At 46.3% G+C, this 21,824-nt stretch overlaps 1 protein-coding gene across 13 annotated transcripts in view; it reads left to right on the top strand.

The window, feature by feature from the left end:
• The window catches only part of TANC1 (tetratricopeptide repeat, ankyrin repeat and coiled-coil containing 1), a 246,172-nt gene that overhangs the window by 167,941 nt on the left and 56,407 nt on the right, over positions 1 to 21,824 (top strand). For 12 of the 13 annotated variants that reach the window (XR_016393996.1, XR_016393997.1, XR_016393993.1 and 9 more), the window contains 8 exons: positions 5,631 to 5,753; positions 6,584 to 6,865; positions 7,637 to 7,794; positions 10,160 to 10,391; positions 11,542 to 11,708; positions 13,498 to 14,105; positions 18,554 to 18,662; positions 19,933 to 20,055. Coding sequence is in view for 8 of the 13 variants with exons in the window: in XM_022569802.2 (XP_022425510.1) it covers positions 5,631 to 5,753; positions 6,584 to 6,865; positions 7,637 to 7,794; positions 10,160 to 10,391; positions 11,542 to 11,708; positions 13,498 to 14,105; positions 18,554 to 18,662; positions 19,933 to 20,055 (1,802 nt within the window). In the remaining 5 variants the exon portion in view is untranslated. The remainder of the gene's footprint in view (positions 1 to 5,630; positions 5,754 to 6,583; positions 6,866 to 7,636; positions 7,795 to 10,159; positions 10,392 to 11,541; positions 11,709 to 13,497; positions 14,106 to 18,553; positions 18,663 to 19,932; positions 20,056 to 21,824) is intronic. The other variant, XM_089916016.1, reaches the window with a different exon arrangement.

Here is a 21,824-nt window from a genome sequence, read left to right as displayed (position 1 = left end):
GAATTTAGAAGAGGAACTTGTTTTGATCATCTTTGTTACCAAAGAGGCCTTTAAGTTTCTCCTCTGCCAAGGCCTGGACCCAGGATCTTTCTTCCTACATCAAAGGATTCCTCTGTGATTTTATATTGCTCCTTTGGGATGTGCCAGGCCGCTCTGGTTGTTATTGGGTGTGTTTTACAATGGAACTCTGAAACAGCTGATAAATAAATGGCCCTAATGGAAAAGTTCAGAGACACAACTCTTAATTCACTTTCAGAGGGATTTGGCGTGCCTGCCAGAGGGAAGTACTGAGAGCTTTATGCGTACTGAGTGATGATTCTTCCAGAAGCTTTTGTGTCCTCCCACCACCCTCCCACTATCTACGGCATAACATGTTGCACCCAAGGCATTTTAGACCATTTTTACCTGGATGTGATGAATGGTTCATTTGTATTATCTCAGGACTTCATAGCTTTATTGACTTCAACAAAATAGCAAACTCATATTCAATTTAATGAAGCTATTTCGAAATTAGGAAACACACTAATAAATTACCTTAACAGTGGTAAAAGGACCCCCTTCCGGGTTATGTTTTCTGCTTGATGTTCTTTTATGTGGTTTCCTGCCACGTGAAGTGACAGTGGGTATGAGCTGAGCGTTTCCGGGAGACTGCAGTGATTATAGAGCAGGCCTTTCTGATTTCTGCTGTGCTCATTCATTAGCATCTATGGATGCACTTGAACTGGACCTCCTGTGGAATTGGGAGGGTTTTACCTCTGGTGTTGAGCAGTGACTGCCCAGCCTAATGGGTTTGCTCATTTCTCCGTGTTGCATATTTTATAAACTAAAAACGTATTTTGGAAGGAAATAGGCAAGTGCCTTACATCATAGTATCAATTCTGCTAACAAGCTGGGAGTCTGGTAGATTCTTCATTGCCCACCCTCTTACCCCTAAAGCTGAACCTCAGTTAAGAGGGAATGCCAAGATTTTTCAAGTATCATTGAAAAGAATAAAAGACTCAGGTTATAGACTATGCAGAGCTGTTTATCTAGGGATTAGAAGGCAGGCTGCTACAAACAGGGCAGTAGGCAACGCTCAGTGTTCGAAGGATTGAAGGAAAATGGGAAGGAGCGTATACTGAAATCTCTTGGAAGTGTTTGCATGTCAAGATCCACGTAAACACAGAGAAATTGCCATTTGATAGGAAAGGTATTTTGGTACATGAGGGCCGAGTAAGGACTAGCAGGTGAAGGAAGGGTGATGCCAGCTTCCTCAAGGGACATGGTTCCCCTGGGGGGTGAGGATATGGAAACAAGTTCCTAAGGCTGCCTGCCTGTACTGTCACAGAGCCTGTCACAAAGAACTGGAGTTGTCGCTTCAGTGTTAACTGTCTCGTACAGTGAAATTTTTTGGTCAAAGATTATGAAAGTAAGTTGGCCAGCTGTGGTGATTGTTTTGCTCTGCAGAGATTTTTCTTTGTAAAAGCATTTGTTGAAGTGGAATTGATTTAGAAAGCTGCAGTTAGGTTATTACTGTATATGCCACATCAAAATGTATGAAACAGACACCTTATTCCTTCATTAAAAAGCAGAGTGAGAAGCCTTTAAAATGATATCTTGGATAATCCAGAAGTTGGGTAATTGGGTTCTACCTATTTTTAAAAATATTTATTTATTTAGGCTGCACTGGGTCTTAGTTGTGGCACGTGAGATCTTCGTTGTGGCATCTTTGGTTGTGGCATGCGGACTCTTTTTTAAAAAGATATTTGAAGATTACTTTATTTTTTTATACAGTATGCTCTTATTAGTTATCTATTTTATACATATTAGTGTATATCTGTCAATCCCAATCTCCCAATTCATCCCACCACCCCCACCCCCGACCCGCCCTGCTTTTCCCCCTTGGTGTTCATACGTTTGTTCTCTACATCTGTGTCTCAATTTCTGCCCTGCAAACCAGTTCATCTGTACTATTTTTCTGGGTTCCACATATATGCGTTAATATATGATATTTGTTTTTCTCTTTCTGGCTTACTTCACTTTGTATGGCTGTCTCTAGAGCCATCCACATCTCTACAAATGACCCAATTTCGTTCCTTTTTATGGCTGAGTAATTTACTCAGCCACATCATCTTTATCCATTCGCCTGTCGATGGGCATTTAGGTTGCTTCCGTGACCTGGCTATTGTAAATAGTGCTGCAGTGAACATTGGGGTGCATGTGTCTTTTTGAATTATGGTTTTCTCTGGGTATATGCCCAGTAGTGGGATTGCTGGGTCATATGGTAGTTCTATTTTTAGTATTTTAAGGAACCTCCATACTGTTCTCCATAGTGGCTGTATCAATGTACATTCCCACCAACAGTGCAAGAGGGTTCCCTTTTCTCCACACCCTCTCCAGCATTTATTGTTTGAGGAGGACTTTTTGATGATGGCCATTCTGAGTGGTGTGAGGTGATACCTCATTGCAGTTTTGATTTGCATTTCTCTAATAGTGATGTTGAGCATCCTTTCATGTGCCCCTTGGCCATCTGTATGTCCTCCTTGGAGAGATGTCTGTTTAGGTCTTCCGCCCATTTTTTGATTGGGTTGTTTGTTTTTTTTTTGATATTGAGCTCCATGAACTGTTTGTATATTTGGGGGATTAATCCTTTGTCTGTTGCTTCATTTGCAAATATTTTCTCCCATTCTTAGTTGCGGCATGTGGGCTTCTTAGTTGCGGCATGCGGGATCTGGTTCCCCCACCAGGGATCAAACGCGGGCCCCACCTGCATTGGGAGCATGGAGCCTTACCCACTGGCCCACCAGGGAGGTCCCTGGGCTCTACCTTTTGGACCCCCTGTTTTTGTCTTTTGAAATTCTAAGTGAATCACAGAACGCTGTGTTTAGTGTAGGAAATCAACAAGCAAAGTTACCAGCCAATTTTCCTGAAACTCTAACTGGTAATTGCCCTGGACTTAATGGTGTTTACCTTTGATAGGTTAATCCATGGTGTTTCAACAGATGTTTCCCTTTGCTCAGCTTAGAGAAGTCTCCCTGTGCTTCTCGCTCCACCTACTCCACCCCACCCCCTTTTCCCCCCAAAAAACCCTCTTTCCTGCAGCATCTTAAAATGTACCTCTCACCCAGATGTTAGACACAATGTATGTATGCAGTGAGTATAAATTAATTATAATTAATTTAACTGTAGAGATACTAGCAGTAGGTTTATTGCAGCATGAAATTATTGTTTCCTCTCTGATTTTTCTGGGCCCTGTATAGTGTTCAGGCTTTTGAAAGCACTTATTGTTAAATACCAGAAGCGAACTAATTTTTGTAGTGTCCGAGCATCCGTAGGCACGTGTGAGAGGACAGCATGTCAGCCTGGTCACCTGATCAGCTGGGTGGGCGTCTCCTGGGTGCGGTGCTGAGCAGCTGCAGCGTCACTGCTGCTCCTTTTCCATCCATCTCAGTGGCTGTGATGATACCTTAGAAAGCAGAGGGAGCTGGCAGCTGGGGGCTTGCAGCCCTGCTGAGCAGTGGTCCATTTCAAAGCAGCATATTCATGTTTTAAATAGAGCTCTGGAGTTGCTGGGGCCGCTCTGTTGCTTGCTTCAGAGCTGAAGCTGTGGTGACTGGATATCTGAAAAGAGGCATTCAAAACCCCACTGTCTTCTGCCTCTGTGTCAAACTAGGGCTTTTTTGCAACCCTTTCTTTGGCATGTCCTTCATAGTCTCTTCTTCTTAAACCTGTCCATTGTTACAAGATTATGAACTGAATGTCATGTTTTGACGGGTTAGGGTGGAAAGGCAAACGGGAAACCTTTGGAGGCTGCAGGCGTCTTTGTGCTCTCCGGGGCTGAAGCAGCAGCCGGTCAGGCAGTCGTGGCTCTTCCAGCTCTAAACTGAACCAGCTTGTGGATTGTTCTACCTCAGCCTTCAACATGTGCGTTTATTCACAGTGAGGCGTGCTGAGGAGGGGGGCATTTGCAGAGGCCCGAGTCAGAGTCCCAGGTCCCAGGTGGGAACCTGGAAATATGTTCCAAGCTATATTATTATAGGGAGCCAGGGTGATGGTTGTGGTCCCTGCGGCCCTCTGAGAAGTTTCACATGCCCTGGTTGTGAAGGACCTGGAGAGGAGCTAGAGGTTGCCATTGGATTCCCATAATTTAGGCCCATTTGGGCGTCCTGCATAAGGAGTTAGCTGAATCTTTCGAACAGGAAAGTTTTGTGTCGCGTATTGACATAATGTTTACGGGGTGTGTGAACAGGCTGTGGATATGCACTGAAGAAGCATCAGTGTGTGCTTTTTTAGAGTCAAGGTGTCTGATCTTTCTCCATGGCCTGGGAAGGTGAGTAGGGCACATGGTTGATTGCCCTTTGGAGACTGCAGCAAGAGGGGACACATCATCACAGAGCCAGGCCATGGAGCCACGCAGGTGCCTGTTGAATGAAGGAATGAGAGGAGGCGGTGCTAACAGTGAGGAAGAAAAGGACCGAGGCCTTAGGAGGGGAAGTGAGGAAGGGCCTAGGTCGGGCAGATGGTCCTGGTCGGTGGTCGGCAGCTGTGCCAGAGCCCGTGGGGTGGCGAGAGGGTTTTCAGCAGGCAGATGGCCCAACTTGACTTCTGTCCCTCCAAAGTTTGTTGCACTAATGATTTCACCAGTCCTTAGAAGCCTTAGCCCTGGGAATATGAGTCCTTCTCCCCCGTCATTTACCCTCAAATGATAATCTGTATTTTATCATCCTGTAAGACAATCATATGTCTAGGATTGCCGGTACTTTATAATTGGACTACTTAACCCACAAACCAAATTAGGTTTATTTTTATTTAGATTTTTCTCATTGTGACCTAGGATGTGTATGTAAATAAGAGGAGGTTCCTTTCTTCTTTTTTAAGGCAAAAACACGTACTGTATATTTGCTTTAAAGATTTGCTAAGAATTAACAAAATTATTTTGTACTGATTATTTTTATAATTGAACTGATGTATGCTTCAGTTAACGATCCTTAATACTTTTTAACAGGTAGCTATGTGCTATGAGTCTTATTGATTTGATCAGAGGTAAATGTGATTATTTTTAGAATTAAAAAATGCATACATAGATGTAATATAGTATAATATATAATCTATAATGTATACATAAAAATTTGAAGCTTTCTGATAAAGTCCACTCGGCTACTTTTACCGCCAAAAGCTGCCTTTTAGGGTTCTGAGCACTGTGGAATTGTCCGTGCAGAATCTGCTCACTTAGTTAACAAGGTTGGAATTCCAGCAACAGCAGAAGGCTCCCTGGAGCTGCAGAGAAGACAGGTCACCGTGCTGCGTGTTTGCAGTCAGTACTGAAGCTTTACTGAGTGACCCTCGATTGTCAGTTTTCTTCATATGATTTTTTGGTGAGGTCTGTCTCTTTCCAGGAGTAATGGAGACTCCTGGCAACCATATCAACGTGACTTTGACTCAAGAATGAGGAGCACTTAGTTTTGTCCACTTTTCAGTTAACGACATTGCTGGAAAAATTAACTGGGGTGGGCAAACAAAACCAAAATCACCCTGAAGTAAGTTTTGTTGAAAGCCTGAAATGAATTGCTTAGTAATTTATAATTTATAGTAGTTTGGGTATGATATAAAACTCAACTTTGAAGAGACTAAACTTCAGTTTAATATTACAGCGACGAGCTCAACCAAATTGGAAGATCTGAGTTATTTAGACGGACAGAGAAATGCTCCCCTTCGGACATCAATTAGGTTACCGTGGCACAATACGGCCAGAGGCAGGGCACAGGAAGTTAAAGGTATTTATCTTTGCATCCGCTGTGATCATGGCTATGATGAGCTCATTCACTAAATACGGAAAGTCTGTGGTAACCAGCATTCAAGCCAGCTGTTTTAAAAACATGCTATGAAGTGTGTATGCGAAAAGTTTATCTTTTAGTAAGGTGTGCTAGGAGGCCATCCTTAACAGTTTTGGGGCTTCTTCCTTATACTATGTGATTAACTTGCTTCTGGAGTTGAAAAACTATTCTGCAATACGTTGTTTTGAAGTGAGGAGTCCTTTAACACTCACTAGATTTTTTTGGTCATCAACAAAGAATCGGCTTTGTTACAGTTCCTTGGGCTGTATGGGCCACCTCCTGCTTCTTCTACCCGTAGTGCACAGTTGGGTGGCCAATAATCTCACCATAAGGGGCGCAAAGCACCACCACACCCTGATAAGAGCTGGGACTCTGTCTCCAGGGAAAATGCATTTCCATTTCATTCCTATAGGAGTGGAAGAAACATGTCTTAAGCACTGTTTCAGATAAACTGATGAGACATTGTTTGGTCCCTTCACCACTTTCTCTAATCCTCTGTGTGTCTCTCTTGAGTCATGAAAATAACTTAGAAACATGAAAGGACTAGAAAGTCATTTGAATAGGACCCTTTGTAAGGCCAATAGGGTACGATAAATGAGGTATTAGGAAGTATTACTAGAACCAAACTGGTAATATTAATACTTCCAGATCTCTTGTGTTGTAAAACTGAAGTCTGTGCTAAAAGTAACATAAAGCAATGATAAACTGAGTTTTTTAGTGTGTAAAATTATGTCATTCTTCTAAAATAATGATCTTTTCTTTTTTCTAAGCACGATTTGCTCCCTACAAGCCGCAAGACATTTTGTTGAAACCCCTGTTGTTCGAAGTACCGAGCATAACTACAGACTCTGTGTTTGTGGGAAGGGATTGGCTCTTTCACCAGATAGAAGAAAACTTGAGGAACACAGAACTGACAGAAAACAGAGGAGCAGTGGTTGTTGGAAACGTGGGCTTTGGGAAGACAGCGATCATTTCTAAGTTGGTGGCACTGAGCTGCCACGGAAGCCGCATGAGGCAGATTGCTTCCAACAGCCCCAGTTCATCACCCAAAAGTATGTCCCTGTTTAACTGCTTGTCTAGTTTATTATATTACTGTAAGATAGATGGAGGAAATTGCTGTTTGGATAGACATAAATTCCCCATTTTCCTCAAGTTGTCCCCGCTGCTGTATCAGGTTTGCGACTATATGCTGGAGAACTATCAATATTTATCTCTCATGGTCCTCTGCAGCTATAACCTGGCTTGAGACCAGCCCTCCCTGGTGTTCTCCCAGCTGTCAGACCTGCCCCCCTCTTGATGTGGGCAGTGGGGCCTGATCAGATGCTCTGGGGAATTCAGGGTCCTAAAACTGAGTGGGTTAGACTTCTGGCACAGCGAGCCAGAAGGAGTCTGCGCAGAATTCGTTCACACCCTGTTTTCCACAGCCTTTGTCTTCTATGTCAGATTTACCAAAAGTATAAAAACCTCAAATCAGAAGGAGTAGCCAAATAGTTGACTATTCTTAGCTTACTTTATATGTAAAAAAAAAAGAAAGTGTCTCTAACATGGTAAACAGGGACAAGTGAGCCAGGAAAGGTTTTTTTGTTTTTTTAAACCAAAAGGAATGTAATAAAGGAAACCAGAAACAGCAGTTCTCCTGGGAGGGCACCTGGATGGTGGAAGACAGGGCTGAGAGGGAGCCTTGTATCCCCATTTGGGCTTTTGCATTTGTTACCATGTTCACTCATTACCCGTTAAAATACTTTCTGGGTCCGACCAAGAAGTATGTTCAATATTCCACCCTATCCTTGTTGTAAATAATGAAACTAGTCTCTCTGCTGCAGCTTCAGATTCCTCCCAGGATCTTCCTTTCACTCCATTGCTTTCACCAAGTTCTTCTACAAGTGGTATCAATGCAGCTAAATCCCCCCCTGGGTCTGGGTCTGATACTCCAGAGAACCAGAGACCAAGAGAGGATGCAGTGAAATACCTCGCTTCTAAGGTAATCTGCTCCTGATCTATGGGAGCCTTCCAAAGAGAGAGGTTTGCTAGTTTGCCTTTTGAGAAATGAATTTTAAAAAGGGATCTTAAAACAGAGACAAGAGTTGCTTAATGCGAAAGTGTAGCTTTTGATAAAATTGTGGTAGAGTACGCCAGATAAAAGGTATTAATGAAAATTAGTATCTTAGGACACTGGCAGTAGACTTTTATTCCTCCTAAACAGTGGATTGAAAGAGTTCCTCAAAGCAGCCAGAGGTATCATTGCACTTGCCACAAATCCATCCTTATAAGCATGTGTCCTCCTTCATTTCGTATGAGAGCAGGAGATTGGGAGCCTTTAACCCAGTGACCCAGGGCTCCGCCCCACCTGCGCTCTGTTGCCTAGAGCCCTTGGATCCAAGTGTCTTTCTGTCAGAGGTGTTTTGTGATGTTGTAAGAGACTTGGCCAACTTTCCCTTCCTAGATTCATGGTCAGTCATGATCCTTCTGAAATTTCCTATCTGCTTGACACCTGGCAGAGGTTCATAAGCTGCCCTCCTGCATTGAAGTGGTTACACCTCTCATTCCTGGTGAGCCACTTGGGTCTCCTGGGGCAGCAGTGGCGTGAGTTGGTGGAGCTGGAGAACCACCAGGGGTGGACAGCGGTGAGAAGCATCTAGCAAGGAAAGCCCCTGGGGTGAGGTTGGTGCAGGGGAACTGAAAGGAAAGCTCCTCTGCCCCAGATCCCTTCTCCTCGCTTCTGCTTCCCAGATGAGGGCCGTTCCTCACCCGGCATGGGCAGCCCTGATGCCCTGACCACTGATTCGGGGCAGTCCTCTGGTCATGAGTGGGTGATCTGAGATGAGGGCTGTAGTGCAGACTTCAAAGCCACCCCGTGACAGTGATTTTTCAAACCACTTTGTGACCTATAATGTGAAATACATGTTACACTAAACACCTGATACTCACACACAGCATCACACACCCAACTGAAGAAAAAGCATTGTAAGACTACACTTATTCTTACATCCTATAAAATTCACTGTATTAAATTAAAAAAAGAAAAACTTTTTTTTTTTTTTTTAAAAAAAGAAAAACTTTTATGGCTCCAAATTGGTTTCATCACCCACTGTTGGATTGCCAAACACCATGCTAGGTGGACTGTGGTACTAGCTCATTGGTGGTTCGTACAAGCTCACAGGTCCTCTTGCGTTGCAGCTAATCTCTTTCCAGGTGAGAGGTGAAGAGCTGTCAGCTTTCCTCTGAGTGTCGATGATAAATTTAATCAAAACGAGAAGTCACAGGGCAGTTCCAAATTGGCCACATCTACTCTTGCCACTTGCTTTTTAAGAGTCTACAGACCAGGAGACGAATCCCAGATATTCCATTGACTGTCTCTCACCCTGGCGAGTCATTCAACCTGTCTGTCTGCTGCCCTCACCTCTGAACCGTAGCTAGTGGTTCTTGTCCTACTTATGTAGGGGTTGTAGGGCTGAGTGGGACAGCAGTGTCGCAAACCCTTCTGAAAAACATAAAGCACTTTACATGAGTGTGTTTTGACCTTTTTCACCCCCCTTACCTTGTACGTATATGCCTCCATTCATCCTCGTTTGGGAAAGTCTCAGATTCTTCATTGATCGGCAGTGTGCCTCTCCTCTCGACAGTGCCGCATTTGGCACTTCCCTGGGAGTCTCTCTCATGAATAGCCTGTTGCCACTTCAAATCCATCCCAACAAAAAGGATCCTCTCAGTGCTTGGGCAGGACCCTCCCTCCTCCTATGTGTCCCTTCACAAGATAGGCAGGAATTTGGTAGTGTCTGATGTTGATCCTTCAGACAGTGTTGCTGTTGAAGTTCTCCATGGTGTCGCTGGCGGCGGCCCTCCTGCCAGGGAGAGGAAGCAGCTGTGACTTGAGAGCCTGGCTTTCATTGCCACCAATTTTATCTGCTTTTTGGGGGCCGCACATGAGTTCCCCAAGGAGATGCTGCTGTTTTTGAAAACAGAAATGTAGTGAATATGGTACTTGTGGATGTCGAGAATGTCGGGATTGCTTGGAATTGTTTCAAGCCAGGGTAGGCTTTAAGTTTTGTGAGTGACTTTTATGAGTTTATATTCAATACAGAGTAACTTGTGCTGATCTTACTGCCAGGCAAGACGGACTTGTGGCTGCAAGTAAAAGTCGGCCTGAAATTTGCCAAACTTCAGAATTCCTTCCAAAGTAAAGGGATAACTGAATCAATTAAGCCAAATAATGACTCAGTCTTGGGGAATAGAAGCAACGTTTCTTGTTATCTTGGAGAACGGGAAAATTGCATCCCTGATGGAGAGCCTGCAAGGTGCCGTGTGAAGAGGACGAGGCGATGCTGACCACTCTGCTTCTTCTGCAGGTCGTGGCCTACCACTACTGCCAGGCCGACAACACCTACACGTGCCTGGTGCCCGAGTTCGTGCACAGCATCGCTGCTCTGCTCTGCCGGTCCCATCAGCTGGCCGCCTACCGAGACCTGCTGATAAGGGAGCCCCAGCTCCAGAGCATGCTAAGCCTCAGGTCCTGTGTGCAGGACCCAGTGGCCGCTTTCAAGAGGGGTGTGCTGGAGCCGCTCACAAGCCTGAGAGACGGTACCTCCCAGCAGCCACCCGTGTCCTCCCTCTCCCCAGGACAGTCCTCAGAAGCGGGGTGGGGGTCCACTTGATTCTGGGGTACGAGTGAAGGGGGCCCAGGGAGGATGTGAGTACATCTCTCCTCCCCTTCCTCAGAACCGTCTCCCCAGGGCTCCTCCTGGCTCCACTCCAGATGGCCTTGTTTTAAATTTTATCTCTCTAGTGAGAATTCACTCTGCGGTTGAACATTTCCGAAGTAGCTAATTTGTAACCATAGGTTACTTAGATGATTTGCTGTCTAGGAACTGCTGTCTGCATATTTTGCACTCCTAAGGCGCAGGGGTGTAAGTTGATTGTTTGGGGAACTTGCCGGCATGTTTTTCCAGGGGCCTCTGCTCAGTTGAACCTGAAGCTGTTTCTAGAAGTGTCCGTTTGGTTTTTTTGCCCTTGAATCTTCTCCACAGTAGGGGCGTTAGTGCTATTATGGGCCTTTGACTTTCCATCTTCCCTCCCCCCTTTTGCTCTTCACCTTTTGAGCTAGTTTACCTGCCTACGTAGCACTTCTGCCAGATGGTGCCAGAGAGAGGGAATTGAAACAGATATGTCATCATTGCACCTCATCCCTGGGCAGAAAGTTGGCACTAATGAATAGAAAACTAGATTCGGGCTTGGAGGAGTCTCTGCAGCAGAGTTCTCGCCTCCATTGGCTGTGTGCCTCGGACGGGATGCTTTGCCCTTTGAGGGTCAGATTTCCTCGCCAGAATCCATCCAGGGAGCTCTAGCGGGGGTTGCAGGGTGGGGAAACCTAGAGTCTTTGGCAGGTTTCATCTCGGTCCGTGTTGGTTATCTTTGCTGTAGCTCTCCCCAGTGACAGGAGTTTTTGAAGAGCTAAGTGTATCATATACATGGGTGAGATTCTGCTGATGTGTGTAATACAGTACGTTTCTGAAAACTGTTTGGTGAGAATTGGTTTTCTTTAGGCTCTGCGCTCTGGTTTTCATTACAAATTTAATAGAAAGTATGCTTCTGTGAAAACCATTTCTTCTGCCATATGTAAACCTTTTTAGTTTTCCCTTACACTTTAAATTGTGCATTAAAATACACTGGGTGGTGCTATCTTATGGAAATGTATAATTTCCTAATTAAAAAAAATTATTTTCTCCTTTAGAGCAGAAAATTCCTGAAGAAGAATACATTATTTTGATAGACGGTTTAAACGAAGCTGAGTTTCATAAACCTGATTATGGAGATACACTTTCTTCATTTATTACCAAGATTATTTCTAAATTCCCTGCATGGTTGAAGTTGATTGTGACTGTAAGAGCAAATTTTCAGGTAAAAAAGAGTTCTCATATGTCTTTCCAAGACCCCAAACCCCAATTTTACAGTTTTTACAATTACAATTTTAGATGAATACTAACAGCTTAAACTATTGTAAACCATTTAGCTGCTGAATTGAAAACTGTATTAGAGCTTTGAAATATTAGTGCACAGAGCTCTAAACAGGAAAACTCTGACCTTTTTACCCCCAAGGCACATTTATCAAGATGTCAAGTGAGTTCCTTATTATCATCAAGCTGTACTTGTGCTTCTAAAATAGAAGTGTCTCGCCCTGGTTCACCATAACTCAGTTTGGGGGGCTCTTTGAGGCGCCTGGCTAACAGGTCTACCAGAGTTTAAAGTTATTCCTGCTTGTAGTTATTTGTATGGGTTTGTAGTGGGACTTTGTTTTTTGGGTTTTATTTTTTGTTTGTCTGTTTTAATGAAGGGAAAACGGAGGGATGAAGGAGAAAGATTTTTAAGGCCTATTCTGAATAAAAGCCTAGTTTTTCATAAAACTTAGACATGAGGTAATGCTTGCAGCGAGATGAAGAGTGTTTTTTTTTTTAAATTCTCTTCCTCATCTGTCCCCTCATTTAAACCCTAAAATTATATCTTAACAGCCATTGACTCCTTCCCTCCTATCCATTTTTAGTAAAGACGCGAGACATTAGATTCTGATCTTTTCCCTTTTGGGATGATATTTATTTTAAAATAGCATTTGGGTTCTTTCTTTCCTCCTTAAAAGTAGAATTAGACCTCATTCGAACTTGGTGTTTGTTTTTATGGACGTTTGATCCATACACTTTTCAGTCATTTTTCACACAGCGAGCAGGATCTGGCAGTCAGCAGCACAGAAGCAGGAGTCCTGTGTTTTACATGCGAGCTGTGTAAGTTTTCAGAGGCTCCGTTAGCATCTGTGTAAAATGGGGGAGGGGTGCGGTAATTGTCCTCAGCCTGTCTCCTACGACTGTTAACATTCAATGAGGATGTGTACTTAGCTACTTCACAAATGACAGAGGGATTAAAAAAAAAACTCATCTGTGCTGTTAGGTGTCAGGACAATGCTTATCTGTGGGATGGCAAAGGGACACGGGGCTTCTGGGAGCTGGCAATGTTCTTTGTCTACCTGCTGGTCCCACAGGTATATTTGACTTTGTGGAAGTGACTGACACTGTGCAGTTAGGATTTGTGCACCTCTGTGTATCACACTTCAATTTAAGTTTGCCAAAAAACGGCAACTACAAAAAACCAAAATGACAGTGGGCTCTACGAATGTCCAGCAGCTTGGTTACGGCAGGCTGTCACTGGAGCCCAGCCTGGGGGCAGTTTCAGATGTCCCAGTTGGGTTATGCAGCCCCAGTATCTAATGCACAGTGAAGGATGCCTCTTGTCTGGCCATGGTTTAGACGTACGGCATTGGTTTGTGTCTGTCCTTGTTATTATAAGCAGTTGCACAGTGTAAAGATTATGGGTATCAAGTCACCTGGGGGTCTCACTGCCCCTTTGCTGGTGCAGCCAGGCCGCCGCCATCTGCTTGAGGCTCTTCCATCTCTCTTGGCTCTGCGTCCTCGGATGAGGACCTCAGGAAAGCCTTTTCTGATTTGATCTCGCATCAGGAATTTCTTTCACATAAGCCTTTTATCTTCAGTTTATCCTATTACATGTTTTAATACAAAACAATGAGTCCCTGTAATCCGTGAAAATCCTTCTTGAAAGGAAACCAGTGGAACTGGTTTGAAATGCAGCTGACGTGAAAAAGAAAGCTCTGTGGAGTGGCACTGGGCGTCTCATTCTTTTGCAGGAAATCGTCAGCAAGCTGCCATTCATCAAGCTGTCCTTAGATGACTTCCCAGACAACAAGGACATCCACAGCGACCTGCACGCCTACGTCCAGCACAGGGTCCACAGCAGCCAGGACATCCTCAGCAACATCTCTCTGAATGGCAAGGCCGACGCCGCCCTCATCGGGAAAGTGAGCAGCCACCTGGTGCTGCGGAGCCTCGGCTCCTACCTGTACCTCAAACTCACCTTGGACCTCTTCCAGAGGGGACACCTGGTCATCAAGAGCGCCAGCTACAAGGTGGTACCCGTGTCGCTGTCTGAGCTCTACCTGCTGCAGTGCAACATGAAGTTCATGACCCAGTCCGCCTTTGAGAGAGCGCTGCCCATTTTAAACGTGGCCCTCGCATCCCTCCACCCCATGACAGACGAGCAGATCTTCCAGGCGATTAATGCCGGCCACATCCAAGGGGAGCAGGGCTGGGAGGACTTTCAGCAGAGGATGGATGCCCTCTCCTGCTTCCTCATTAAGAGGCGAGACAAAACCCGCATGTTCTGCCACCCGTCCTTCAGGGAGTGGCTCGTGTGGAGAGCAGATGGTGAAAACACGGCCTTCCTGTGTGAACCCAGGTATGACGGGCAGCTCTGTGCAGGGAGTCTGATGTGTGACTGGGGAAGGGATTCCAAACGCTAGTTGTGTTCTTTAACAGAAGGACAGTACAGCATGAATAATTCAGGAAGGGTGATGGAAAATTCTCTCTGCTGCTACAACAGAAGCTTCCTTCCTTTAATTGCTGGAATTTTAGGACTCCTCAGTACATTTGGACGAAAGAGAAGCTCGGCAGTGCCCGGGCCATATTTCTCTGGTGATTCTCTTCTAGATCCCTGCCCCCTTGCACATGGGTCACCCGTGGGAGAGTGTGGCATTAGCTGCAGGGAACAGCTGGCTTCCTTTGAGCCTGTTCACGGCTCAGTTTCTTCACCGGAGCGTCTGTTTATTGTCTCGCATCCTCGGTGCTGCCACTCCCCACCACCCCTTGAGCTTGTGGCATCTTGTCCCAGAGATCTGATGTGTCTGTGGGCCCAGAGGGCAGCACAGCCATCACGTCTGGCCTCCTCGTTTTGCATTTGTGTTCTGCACTATGTAACAGACTGGGATTTGGGGTCGGGAGGATTCAGGTTCGGAGCTCAGATGCCCCACTTACAAGATGGCGATGGGGCACCTGCATCCGGGGAGTCAGAGGTTCCACTGAGGCTTTGCAGCAGGGCTGGGCCAGGATGCAGGTCTCCTCTCCACCCAGGGGAGGAGACGGGTGGGAAGCCTGCCTGCCCTGTGGCATATAGTGCCAGTCAGGGTGAAAGACTGGGCGCTTCAAGGTGCAAACGCTCTCAGTAAGGGTGTGTTCATGTCCGTCACCTCTGCCTGGCCCTGGCCTTGGCCGACATCATTGCTGTCTTTCTTTTTTTTGTTTTTTGGCTGCATTGGGTCTTCATTGCTGAGCGCAGGCTACTCTTCGTTGCCGTGTGTGGGCTTCTCATTGCGGTGGCTTCTGTTGTTGGGGAGCACGGGCTCTAGGTGCGTGGGCTTCAGTAGTTGTGGCACGTGGGCTCAGTAGTTGTGGCTTGCAGGCTCAGTAGTTGTGGCGCACGGGCTTAGTTGCTCCACGGCGTGTGGGATCTTCCCAGACCAGGGCTCGAACCTATGTTCCCTGCATTGGCAGGTGGATTCTTAACCACTGTGTCACCAGGGAAGTCCATCATTTCTGTCTTGAATGGCTTCTGCCCTCTGTGAGTCAGAATTGCTTCCAGCCTCGTGTAAGAGGTCTGACAAGCTGCTAAAGCGTCTGCTTTGGGCTGGACTGGACCTTGCATCAGATGCTGGGGCCAGGGATGAAATGAATATGCACTTGTGAGCTGCACACTCCCTTCCTTCCATGACTGTTGACTTAACATTGACACACTAGGTCTAGCAGCTCTTTTCATGTTGTGGATAAGGTGTTTTCTTAGGCAACACTGGGTTAAGAGTTTATTATCTTTTGAACCTGCTTTGGGGCTATAAACTGTAAGTTCCAGGTTATTTAGCCAGACCGTAATAACTAGGTGAAATGTGTGCTGTGACATGTTTAGCCAAATCAGATAATTTTCTAGGAGGATAGGGAGTTGGAGGCCAGCCTTGCTGACATAAGATAGATGGGCCTGGCTTGGCCTGTGGGCATAGTCGAGCAGAAGGAGGTGTTGTATGTAGGTCACACTGAGGTGTTAAGCTTCAGAAACTAGGAATGGCGTTGCTCTTAGAGTGGGTAAGAAAGGCATGGGCGGCTTTGGGTTTTAGCAGTTTGAGTTTATGGGGTTGGTGGTGAGGTTCTGAGGCAGGTGGGGTCTAAACGGTTGGAGGAGAGGTTGGCGTTGAAGATCTGGCATCATTGATGGAGAGGCAATGGTGGGATGTAGTGAGGAAGTGCAGTGAGAGGAAAGGGAGCTCTGGACTTCTGGGACAAGGAGAAGGATTGCACGGAAGGAGGTGAGGGGAGTATGTGCTGCCAAGAAGTGAAGGAAGGTGAGGATGAAGGGGAAGCCATTGGCTTTTCATTGTGGGAGGAGGGTCCTAGATCCTTAGGAGATTCCTTCCATTGGGTTGTGAGGCGTGAAATAGGAGAGAGCTAATGTCCTGGCATGGAAAGTGGAAGGGTTGAGAGGTTTCGGGTAGTTTGAGGGTGGGGAAGGGTATTGGTTTATGTTTTTAACAATGCAGGGGATTGGGACGTTGTTGGAAGCATCATTGAGACAGCATGGGGAAACACAATCAGTGAAGAGGGAGAAATTGGAAACACAAGGGAACGGGGTCAGCTAGCCTCCTCTGTGCTCCCACTGAGTCCGTTCACAGTGCCGTTCCAGCTGGATTTTGTCTTGTTTACGTGTCTCCAGTCCAGTTGCTGAGACCTCCTCAGGGCAAGGACCTCGCGTTGTTCCCCGTGGGATCCCCATCATTAAGCCATGATGCTGGTTATAGGGGGATGTAACGCACAAATGAATGAATGAGAAATCGGGTTACGGTGATGAAGAGCATAGAAGGCACTCACGTTGCATAGACTGTGGTCAAATTCTGCACAGTCGTTACCACCTGTTTGATCTTGGGCACCTCATTTATCTGTCCAGGCCTCTGTTTCCCCATGCAAACAAATTGGAGATCATAAGACATAGTGATTCACAGGGTCGAACAAGTTAATGAAATAATTTAGTTAACTTTCTGCATCTGGCACGTAGTAAAAGCTTGATATGTATAAGCTTCAGAAAATGAACAGACTCGTAAGTGCAGGTAGACTTAGAAGGGGGCACATGATCCCAGGGCCAGGAAAGAAGGACGTCAAGGTAGATGGGATGTAGAGGAGTGCAGGTGCCCAGTGACTGCATGGTGAATTGTCTCCTTGGGGAGGTGGGAAGCCACGTGCTTAGCTCAGAGCACTGGACACCTTTGGCCCAGCCACTGAGGGCTGCGTGATCGTCACCCGCAAGGGCCAGCCAGCCACAGTACTTGGCATGTCCTTGTGTTGGACGCAGATGGCATGGCCACAGAGCCGGCAGACTGGGAGACTGAGGATAGCTGAGCCCGTGGGTGGGAGAGTGGCCCTGACTAGAGTGATGTGGGACTAGCCCATGGATAGGGACCAGGTAGGGCATGGAGCGCTGGAAGGTGGCAGGGAGTGTTTTCCACGGGAGCAAGGGAGGCTCTCATCTGAGAGGGGAAACCGAAGCCTGAGGTCTGGGAGGTAGTGTGTGTGAGGGAGCACAGGGTATGTGCTCTAGACCCTGACAGGACGCGAGGCAGGACACTCAGTGGCAGTGTGGTCTTAAATGTCATGCCTTCCCCTGCAGGACAAAAAGCAATCTCGTGGTTTCCACCTGCCCTGATTTCCTCGTCTGTAACATGCTTTATACGTGATACGAGAAACAGGCAAGCATCTGGATAGATAAATATGATTTAAATGATGAACGCTTTTAATCCTCTAGATCAGCGACTACTAGAAAACACATTTAGAAGAATGTTTTTCTTTTTCACAGTTTATCTTTTCCTCCACAACTAGTTGCTTTTCCTCAGCAAAACAGCACTTCAAAGTTTGTCAGGTTAATAGAAATGAAAATAATTCACCCTGCACAGAGGTCACTGCTGTGACCTTGGAATAAGCAGCCCTTAGCATCTTTTCCAAACAGATTGGCTCAGACAAAGGCATGGAGTCCACAGGAGACAGAATGAGTCCTACAGATGTAGAGGGGGAAAATGGGTAGGATGGCTCCTTCATGAGAGGGTTAGTTGGGGGATTAATTGGTGGTGTCAGTTGAATGTCTACCCTGTGCCCAGACGCAGCAAACCTACTCATACAGCTTAGCTTTTTTACCCCTACAAGGAGGGATCTGTGTTCCATTCAAGCCAAGAATTCTAGGTGTTTCTGATCATGAGCTGTTGCTGTACATGGCCTGGTTTTTCTTTCCCTTCCATTGTAAGGCCTTGTCCTTTGGCCCAGGTCTGTCCCCAGTGGTGATTGTACTGAGGGGAGGCCTGAACCTCAGGTCCAGTGACGGTTCTGCTCCATTTGTCCACTTGCGCATCTGTCCTTCGTCCGTCCGTCCGTCCATCCATCCAAGAAATGCGTATTTGCGTTCTTACTGAGTCTTGGGCATTTGCTAGGTTTTGTGGCTATAGCTGTGACTTAGACAAGACCCTTAGTCACATGGAGTTTACGTTTTTGTGCAGACCTAAATCAACAAATAGACTGATGAGAGAGTGATGGAGGATGAACAGGGGGCGGGTGGTTCCATCTTCAAAGACCTGCCCTGTCCAGAGGCTTCTCTCTGAGTCACTCCGCAGAGATAGAGGAAGCCTGAGAAAGCCCTTAAAATGACTCGAGGAATAAACAGCCTTGACCATCTTCTGTGAAGAAGCAGCTTTCCACCCGTTTTGTTTGGTGATGCTGAAGCACCAGGAGAACAGTTCAGGGGTCGAGGGGCGATGTTCGCCCCGAGGGCCTGCAGAGAGATGAACTCGGGTCTTTGGTTACCAACCTGTGTGTTTCTCGTCCTAGGAACGGGCATGCTCTCCTGGCATTCATGTTCTCGAGACAGGAGGGCAAGCTGAACCGCCAGCAGACCATGGAGCTCGGCCATCACATCCTGAAGGCACACATTTTCAAGGTGAGACCCACACCACTGCAGGGAGTAGCCCTCCATGAGCCTCACTCCCAGCACAGCCTCCTCCCTAAAAGTAATTGTTCTCGCTCAAGTGTGTATCTACCGCTATGATTAAATTTTACTTTTTCCCTCTCTAAATCTTTTCTTTTCACTTAAAACTTCCACTTCATTCATTCCCTTTGTTTCCTTGTTATTTAGTTGTTGAACCAGATTTCGTGACCTGTGTAGTTTCATACCACCTGGATTTTCTGATTGTGTCCTTATTTCTTGTGGCCTACGTTAACGTGTTCCTCTTTCCTCTGGATTTTTTTATCATTTGGTATTTATATCGAGCGGCTTAATCAGGTTCAGGCTTGATCCCCACCCCCTCTGCTCCACCGGGTGTCACAATTACTTTATACAGGTAAACCTTGTTTTATTGCACTTTGCTTTATTGTGCTTTGCAATTTTTTTTTTTACAAATTGAAGGTCTGTGGCAACCCTGCGTTGAGCTAGACTTTCGGAAGCATTTTTCCAACAGCATTTGCTTACTTCATGTCTCTGTGTCACATTTTGGAAATTCTTGCAATATTTCACACTTTTTCATTATCACTTGTGGTGGTGATATGTGATCAGTGATCTTTGATGTTACTACGATGACTTACCGAAGTCTCAGATGATGGTTAGCGTTCTTTAGCAATAAAGTATTTTCAAATTAAGGTATGCACATTGTTTTGGACAATGCTGCTGCACACTGAATAGACTACAGTATAGTGTAAACATAACTTGCATGTGCACCAGGAAACCAAAGAAATTGCATGACTCGGTTTATTGCTGTGGTCTGGAACCAGACCCACAGTATCTTCGAGGTCTGCCTGTTAGCGTTAAAATGCTCTGTAAGTCTGTATAAGGTTTCTAGTGTCAGGATGCGTAGCATGTGTGCTTGGTGTGATGCCATGGGCCACGATTGGTCTCTTCCTTCATTAGGGCTTCCAGATGGCGATATTCTAACATTTATTCTTCCTTTAATTGATTGGAGAACCTCTGTAAAGAGAAACTTTCTCCTCATCTGCCCCCCCACCCCCCGTTTCCCCAGGCGTACAGTTGATGTAGGCTAGTTCCTCAACCCTTGGCTTTAGGGCGGGAAGGCTCACAGGTTCAGGCCTTTTCTGTGTGCACAGCTTTTGCCCCGCGTTCAGCAGGGACCTGCGCCCTCCCGGGCGCACCCGCTTTCAGACTCACACTGCAGGTGGGAAAGGAGACCTTGAAGCTGATTTGTCGCTGTTGCTTCCAGGGCCTCAGTAAGAAGACTGGAATCTCTTCAAGCCATCTGCAAGCCCTGTGGATTGGGTACAGCACCGAGGGGCTGTCTGCCGCCCTGGCCTCCCTCAGGAATCTCTACACTCCCAATGTGAAGGTAAGTGACCCTCTGCTGGGAGGGCCAGAGCCCCCTGCCCCCCTGGCCACTGTTGCTCCAACAGTCCTGCTCTCCCCAACACTGGCTGGTGGCCAGAGAAGGCTGGGACGCTACTACTAAAGATGCTGTTTCCCGATGGAAAGCACACAGACCCGAATGCTCTATTGCCGGTTCTCCTCTACAAGTTTAGCTTTCACTGGGGCAGGAAGGAGGTGGGTGGTCAGGGGCTGCTATGTGAGCATGCGGTGACTGTTTCAGAGTGGATGAGATAAGGGAAGCAATTCACAAAGGAAACCAAAGGTCAGAGGAAACCCTGGTCAGATATCCAGGGAAAATGGACTTTTAGGACGTCCTGGTTTCAGATCTGGACTATCTCTTTATGGTTCGTAGGAAATTAAGCACTGATGAGCAACACAAAGTGGTGGGCACACAGAGGGAAACTCTTACTAAAGGTTTTGTGCACATGTGTATTGATGACCACGGAAAGCGTAGCAGGGTCTGCCCGCTGCTGAACCAAGAGCTTCCTCACTCTTGGTCAGTGGCTATCATGTCACAACGTTCTGCTGAGCTTTTTAGGATAGATTTTCCCTCCTCGTTTAGTGCAGTCTAAGAGTCTGCAGCACACAGAGGCCGAGTATCTGTTAAGGCAACAAAGAGGAGTTAACCCCCACAGGACGCGGAAATTACTGTCTCTTATCACTTTACCACCATCTTTCCCAGAGCAAAGTAAGATGAGATTGTAAGTGTCTTCACATTTTAGATTTCTCACCTGTTTGACACACCTGCTAGACTCCAGGCCTTTCAGCCCCAGGCCCTGACGTGTCCGGCTGCCTTCAAAAGCTCTGACATCGTTTCGCAAGGAGTCATGTTCTCCCCTTCAGTCACCTCCATGAGAACAGTCATACCTGTTCTCTCCTTAGTAGCACAAAGGTGCCGTGACATGGTCGCAGTGTGGTCAAGGGAAGCCCTGGAAGTTTCCAGGAATCTGTCTTCTACTTCTCCTCACTTTGGTTCATCAAATCCACCTGGGAAGGGGGCCACGTGCCCCAGAGATGGTGCCGTGGAGGACACTTGGGGGCCACTCCCGGGGGACTTCTGTGCCTCTCCTCCCCTGCTGTCAGTACGTCCCACCCTCAGCACCTACACCGTGGGTGTGTGTCTGGGGATCAGGGCCTTACAGAGCATTTCCTGTGTCTGGTGATGTGAACTCTCCTCCCTCTTCTCCCTTCCTTGCCTTCCTGGTGTATAGTGGTCCCTCGGATCAGTTCCAGGACCTCCCACAGATACCAAAATCCAAGGATGCTCAAGTCCCATATATAAAATGGTGCAGTATTTGAATGTAACCTGCGCACATCCTCCCGTATACTTTATTTTTTTTGGCCATGCCTTGCGACATGTGGGATCTTAGTTACTAGACCAGAGATCGAACCCGTGCCCCCTGCGGTGGAAGCGCAGAGTGTTAACCACTGGACTGCTGGGAAAGTCCCATTTTTTCCCCCCTCCAGTATACTTTAAATCATCTCTAGAGTACTTATAATACCTAACACAATGTAAAGGCTATGTAAATAGTTGCTGGCACACAGAAAATTAAAGTTTCGCTTTTTGGAGCTTTGTGGAAATTTTTGTTTTTGAATATTTTCAATCTGCTGTTGGTTGAGTCCACAGATGCAGAACCTACTGATACAGAGGGCAGGCTGTATTTATTTTCTTTCGCTTTTTTTTTTTTCCAACTGAAATATAATTGACAGATAACATTACATCTCAGATGT

This window comes from Delphinapterus leucas, chromosome 8 (assembly GCF_059928025.1).
Source record: "Delphinapterus leucas isolate spDelLeu-1000000601 "Yukka" chromosome 8, BTC_Dleu_Yukka2, whole genome shotgun sequence".
Taxonomy (NCBI): Eukaryota; Metazoa; Chordata; class Mammalia; order Artiodactyla; family Monodontidae; genus Delphinapterus; species Delphinapterus leucas.
Note: the sequence above shows the minus strand (reverse complement) of the source record. Positions and strands in the feature narration are given on the sequence as shown.